General features: G+C 27.0%; 1 protein-coding gene across 3 annotated transcripts in view; it reads right to left on the bottom strand.

Annotated features, from left to right (window-relative positions):
- Positions 1-5,730, bottom strand: part of LOC117176265 — a 15,566-nt gene extending 9,836 nt beyond the window's left edge. The window contains exons 1-2 of one of the 3 annotated variants that reach the window (XM_033366430.1): positions 5,562-5,730; positions 5,002-5,119 (exon numbers count right to left, since the gene is read on the bottom strand). In XM_033366430.1, the coding sequence (XP_033222321.1) occupies positions 5,002-5,050 (49 nt within the window). In that variant the 5' untranslated portion in view covers positions 5,051-5,119; positions 5,562-5,730. Of the gene's footprint in view, positions 1-5,001; positions 5,224-5,561 lie in introns of those variants that run through there. The other 2 variants (XM_033366431.1, XM_033366429.1) reach the window with 2 other exon arrangements.
- Positions 5,731-6,692: the final 962 nt, after the last annotated feature.

A 6,692-nucleotide genomic window follows, 5' to 3' on the forward strand; every position in this document is an offset into this window, starting at 1 on the left:
CCGCATGGGCCACCGAGACTCTTCCAGAGTGCGAGGCGGGAATCGAACCCGCAAGCCGAAGGAGTGGGTCCAAAGCCTACGCTTTAGCCCCCACGACCATCTCCCACTCTTAAAAAAAAGTTGTACTTTCTTGTTATATTCTATCGGGAGTTTTCGTTCTCCCATTAACACAAGCTTTAAATTTTGAAATTTTAAAAGTAAAATTCATTTTTTACAGTAACGTAAACTTTAGAATCATAAATATAAATGATCTTTGATACTTCAACAGAGATGGTTGGTAACACTAAAGACAATTCCAAACACATGTTTTTTCAAAGATTAGGACGAATTGGGAATATTAATGTGGGGAATTTTCAATTTATGAATTTAAATCAATAAAACAAAGATAATTTTCACAACGTTAAATTTAATAAGAACTTGTTTATAGGCTCTATTTCAAATAGATTTTATTTTATGCACAAACAAAATTGGAATACTTTATTTCATTTCGTCAATCATTGAAGCTGTTAGTGCTTTATTTTTTTAAGTATGTATTTAATTTCCAAATAATTATTCATTTTAAATGCTTTTGATTTCAAGTATTCCAATTTAGAATTTTTAGATAATTACCACATTCGATTTGAAATATTCCTATTTTTAAGATTTCGATTTGAAATGATTAAATTAAAAACTGTTCAAACAAGATACAATTTTCATTGATTCAAATATGCCTTATATTTAAAACGCTTTCGATTTCTAATCGTTCTACTTTAGATAGATTATTCAATATAGAAACGGATATAATATTTTTAGGGACCTATTTGAAATTGCTTTCAAATATTTTTATTTTTTATTTAACAGTATTTGGAATGTGAAAACTAGGGGAGATTATGATATCCGTGGCGACAACGTTTTATTGTGAATTCATATAGGAATTTTTGCGAGAAACACGTACCTGAAAGTTTTAAATCGATATCTCGAATAGTTTTCGATAAATCGACTTTTTATGTTAAAATTATTGACTTTTTTTGCAGAACATAATTTCTGCATATGACTTTCGAAGAGATTTTTGCGAGAAATACGTATCTGCAATTTTTAAATCGATATCTCGAATAGTTTTCGAGATATCGAAGGCACCCCTGTGACTGGTCACATAAATAATGTAAGATGTCACCCCTGCCCCTTTTCTCTTATAGGAATCCACGTTAAAACTCCTTTTTCTTGTACAAAAATTGCCTATCAGAATGAACTTAAGAAATTATGTCCAGAATTTAATGAAATGAAATAATTTAAAGAAATTATGTTAAGAATTTTTGTCGCTAAAAATCCTATAGGTATCCACATTAAAACTTTGTCGCCACGGATATCGTAATCTTGCCGAAAACTACCAAAATTTGATAAATAAATTAAATAATAAAGAGTTTAATAATTCACAAATCATTTTGGGAAAAATGAAGAATTTTCAGCAGTGTTTGTAAATGAAAAATGTTCCCTTGGATTTTTTCCAGAGAAATTTAAATTATTTTCTTTATTTTGCAAAAACTTTCAGTTATTAATTAAGTATAATATACATTAATCAATATCACACGATACTTAAATTTTTTTAAATAAAATGCGTAGATGTATAAATTATTATACCAAAACTTATTAAGGTTATTCTATAAATTTGAGCTTCTATTTTCCATATTTTTCAAAATAAATACCTCAGAGGGGTGGATTATTCTGATTTTTCGTGTATCAGAATAGAAAGAATTATGAAGAATATGGGAATACGTAGGAATATGAGGGAATATTTGGGAATATATTCAAATTTTGTATATAAAATTATACACACTTATATAACTATAATTATATATAATTATAATTAAATAATTCACACTTCTTCGTTGAAAATTTAACTGTTTTTCATATCTCTTCTTTTTGGCTGCAAAATTCAAAAATTTGATTGCAAGTTTTCTCCTTCCTTGACTTACAAATTTATTTGAAAATTTCATCTTTCTGGTTAAAACTGCAACTGCATGGTTAACACCTAATCTGTTTCGGTTGAAAATGAACTTTCTTATTAAAAATTCACTTCTTAAGTAGTAATTTCCTAGTTTTGCTTACAAATTCAGAAATTTAGTAAAAAATTTTAATATTGAGGTACAAATTTATGTATTTTGTTGAAAATTCGTCCTTTTGATATAAAATCAATTTCTTAACTGAAAACTTAATTATTTTGTTGAAAACTCAACTCGTTGATCGAAAATGAACCTGTTTACCTAGTAATTTCAGATAAAAATTCAAAAAGAGCATTTTGAAATTTTTGTATACCAACATTTTTTTAATATTTAAAAATTCTATGTACGGTTATTCGTAGCACTAAAAAACAATTTAACCTAAAGACTTTTTTCGATAAAAAAATGACCAGTTATTGCATTTACAAACTTCAATAATAAACGAAAATACAAATTTTTAACCAAAAAACGCATGATATGAAAAAGTTATTTAGCAAAAAAAGAGCGACACATTTTTTTTCATCATTTTTTATAGGATGCATAGTTTTTGTCTTAATCGTAAAAAATAACATTAAAAATAAAAAAATGAAAGGTGTATAAAAACGACGTAAGGTACTAAAAAAATGAATCGTACACCGGAAAAAGGTTTATAAATTTGTAATTAATCCTGTTTTGATGTAACGCACAGCCTTTATTTTAACCGTCAAAAACAGAATTAAGAATAAAAAATATTTGTTTGTTGTTGAAAAAATTACACAAGGTACGAAAAAAATGAATAGGCGAAATTGGTTGACATAAAAAGGATTTACAAATTTGTTATTAATAATTTTTGGATAGGATGAATATGTTTTGTTTCAATCCTAAAAAATAAGCTTAAAAAGAAAAAAATTAAACTTTCGGATAAACTATACAACAGAAGAAAAAAAGTGAAGACAAAAGTTGTTTAACCAAAAAATATCTGAAAATAAATTATAAACTTTGTTATGAGAATACATTAAAAATAAAAAATGAACTTATTGGAAAAACGACACACGGTACAATAACTTTATATTTAAACAAATTTGTCGCATTAAAAATAAAAAATTAATTTGTGCAAAAATGACAAAAGTTACAATTAAGTAATATACATTTTTTGAAATGATAAACTTTCTAGCGTAGCTAAGAATGAATTTAATGAAAAAGACGAAACAAATATTGAAGTATTCGTGATAAATAAAACTTGTACTTTATTCTGCAATAGCTTAATAAACAATCCTAGGCCGAGGTACATAAATGTAATATACACTTGATAGTGTTGAATATAGTATAGAAAAATTCGCATTTATACAAAATCGAGCGCGAATCACAAGATAAGTTGAGAATGTGTTCGTTAAAGCCGAAGGAGTTGTAATAAAAGAGATTTCACAATCACCAAATTACATTTGTCGCTGCTTTGAACTATCGACGCGAAGCGCGAGATAAATATATTAACAAGCGCGCAGATCGAGATTCAACAAACGGGTTACCTAGGCGCGCTCAAACTTGCTAGCGAAGCGATTGAAAATTCAACTGTTTTCTAGAGAATTCGGTTTTTTTGTATTTAAAAATAATTGTCTTAAATGCAAAAATTTAACTATAATAGATAATTTTAGAATTTTAGAAACGACCATTTTCTGGTATGCTGCAATTTGTTGAATTGGCGCACATATTATTACGGCCAATGAGCGAATCAGGGAATATAATATTTTAGGATATTTGTGAATATTCCGGAATATGTGCGATTATGTAGGAATATTTGGGAATATAAATACTATCAAGAATATTCAAGAAAATAAAGAATATCTGGGAATATTTGGTGAGTATACCAGGAATAACAGAGCGGTGCACCCCTCGAATACCTGATAGAAAAGCTGAAAAGTCTAGAATTTGCAGGGTATTTAAATCAGTTCTTGCTCTAATCATCCTGTAAATTTGACTTTGGTCCCAGGCTTTTCCTTCGAATGTAACTATTTCATTAAATTTTTACCATATTCGTTAATCGTGAAGAGCGACTTAAAAGAGTTTTTTGTTCAAAATTCAACTACTTTTTTGAAATTGGTTTGTTAAAATTTCATCTTTTTAGTTAAAAATTCATTTCTTTAGCTTGGAAATGAGTTATTTTTAAAAAAATTGAAAATTAGATTTTTAAATGATAATTCCATTGAAAAATTAAAATATTTGGTTGAAAATTAATATATTTTGACAAAAATATTCTTTTTTTGGTGAAAAATTAGGTTTTGTTTAAAAATTATTTTTTAAATGAAAAATTTAAATACATTTTTTTCGATATTTTTTTCTATAAAAGCTTCATATTTTTAGTAGAAAATTAATTTGCTTGGTTAAAAATTTAACTATTTCGTTCAAAATTAATTTTACTTGCTCAAAAATTTGTGTCTCTAATCGAAAATTAAACAATACTATTTTTTGTGAAAAATTTATATTATTTGGTTAAAAATGTATCTATTTTGTTCAAAATTATCTTTTTTTTTGTAGAAAATTCATCTTTTGGGTTGAAAATTCAATTATTTGGTTACAAATTAATTTTGTTAATTGAAGATGCATCATTTTAGTTAATAGCTCAATTCTTTGGTTAATATATTAACAAGCTTGATTGAAAACTCGTTTTGTTCTGTTAAAAATTAAGGTTTAATTTTTATTTATTTAAGTGTATAAAAATAAAAGTAGGAATGAATGATATTTTGTATATATTTTGTCTAGATAACCTAGTGAAAATCGTGAATCAAATTATACATTTGAAAAAATTAAAAAAAATTAAAACCAAGAATTTACTGAGTTGAAATAGAAAATGACTTTTTGGGAATGAAAAATATCAGAAGGAATTTAGACATTTTATAATAAACAAGCATCAAAAACTATAAAATTAATTTAATATTCTAATCTTATTACTAGGAAAATTGTATATTTTGCTGGAAATATAAGTTAAATTGAAGTATGTTAGAACACGTGCTGTATAGTTTTAACATCTTGATACATTTTAAAAACTTACTTTTCCTATTCCTTGTCCTTCGATCCGCTACAAAAGATGCCGTATTCATTTTTAAATTTGTATTTCCCTCACAGTGGCTTGTGTTACATAAATCTTCTCTTTAAAAAACATTCGTCACCTGAAAAATTCAGATTAAGTGACCACACACTTGTGGACGAATAAAATGCTATAAATTCGATCATTTCTGCGAAATTAAATTTTCGGGAAAGAGTCAAATTATCGTGAAACACGTACATCAGCAAATCAAGGTCACTTTATGTCAATATAAACACACAAATTTACTAATAGAAACGGTAACAATGGGTGCAGATAGCAAGAGAAAAATGAAATATTGAAATGAATAGGTTAGGTTTCGGTTTATAAGTATGAATAACAACAATATTTATCCCTTAGTAAGAATAGATGATGGCATAAATCCTAATTATATAATAAAAAGGCACACAAATTCTGGAGACAACATGTAATAAATGTTTGAGAGGTCATTCACGAAATTGAATGCCTGCAAACACGTAAACAAAGCATCAACTGCCGTAAACTGACGACCGAAACTCCGAACTTACCCGAGTTTGCGTAAAGAATTGCAGAAAAGTGTAAAATCAAATAATATTATAGAAAGTTACACGAAGTTAAGTCACCTTTGTGCTTTTATAGACAGTTATAAAAGCGTGAACATGAAAAAATTACATTCTACTTTCAACGATAAAGCATAACCACATCATTGTCAAACGGAAAGACAATATTTTGTAATTTTTAAACTGGGTCGATAAAGTAGCTTTCAGGGATATGGTATTTAGTTTCTCCCACAGGTGGAGGCACTATTCCCTTAAAGAAAGAAGCGCCAAATTAAAAATTTTCATAGATTGATTTTTTAGCTCAAAAGTTATTAAAAAAATCGTTTACACATAAATTAATTTGTATTATCAAGTCAGTTCTGAAATTTTAACCATCTCGCATACAGTACCTATTTATATATGAGAACAAAGGAATTTCTTAACAATTTTGAAAATTTTAAATTTTGGATGAATTAATATTAAAGTAATAAAACATCGATAAAAATATAAAAGATATAAATATATAAAAATGCTAACTGGTTCATTAAGTTTTGTAGAAGTCGTTTCTGTTTATAATGAAAAAAAATTATTTCTTACCGGAAATATCAATATGAAAATATAAGATTTTTTCTATGCTAATTTGATGTGTTTTTAACAAAATAACAAAATGCAGTCAGTGATTTTCGATACTTCGATACGTTATAACGTTAGAAGCTTGATTGGATAAAAATATGATTTTGTATATGTTTAATACAAAATGAGACTTGCAATATTTTTTTTCAGACAGTTTATGAAGTACACAAAATATTATATCAAAGTTTAAACAAAAAAAGTGGGCTTTATCGAACATATAATTCTATTATTCACCATTGCTGCGTTTTTTACATTCTCATCAGAGTTTTTACGAATGTGCCTGTATGTATGCCTGTCTGTATGTCTGTCTGCCTGTCTGTTTGTGAACACGATAACTTTTGAGAAAATTAATCTGTTAGATTGTCCTTTGGTACACTCGTTTAGTCTCCTAACCTAAAGGTCTAGTTCATTATCCAGCCATTTTTGATGAAAATTCAAAAAATGGTCACGTTTTGAATATTTTTGAGACCACTTTTTTAAAAATTCACAAATTCTCTGTACGGTTAT

The sequence above is a fragment of the Belonocnema kinseyi genome, chromosome 7, assembly GCF_010883055.1.
Source record: "Belonocnema kinseyi isolate 2016_QV_RU_SX_M_011 chromosome 7, B_treatae_v1, whole genome shotgun sequence".
Taxonomy (NCBI): domain Eukaryota; kingdom Metazoa; phylum Arthropoda; class Insecta; order Hymenoptera; family Cynipidae; genus Belonocnema; species Belonocnema kinseyi.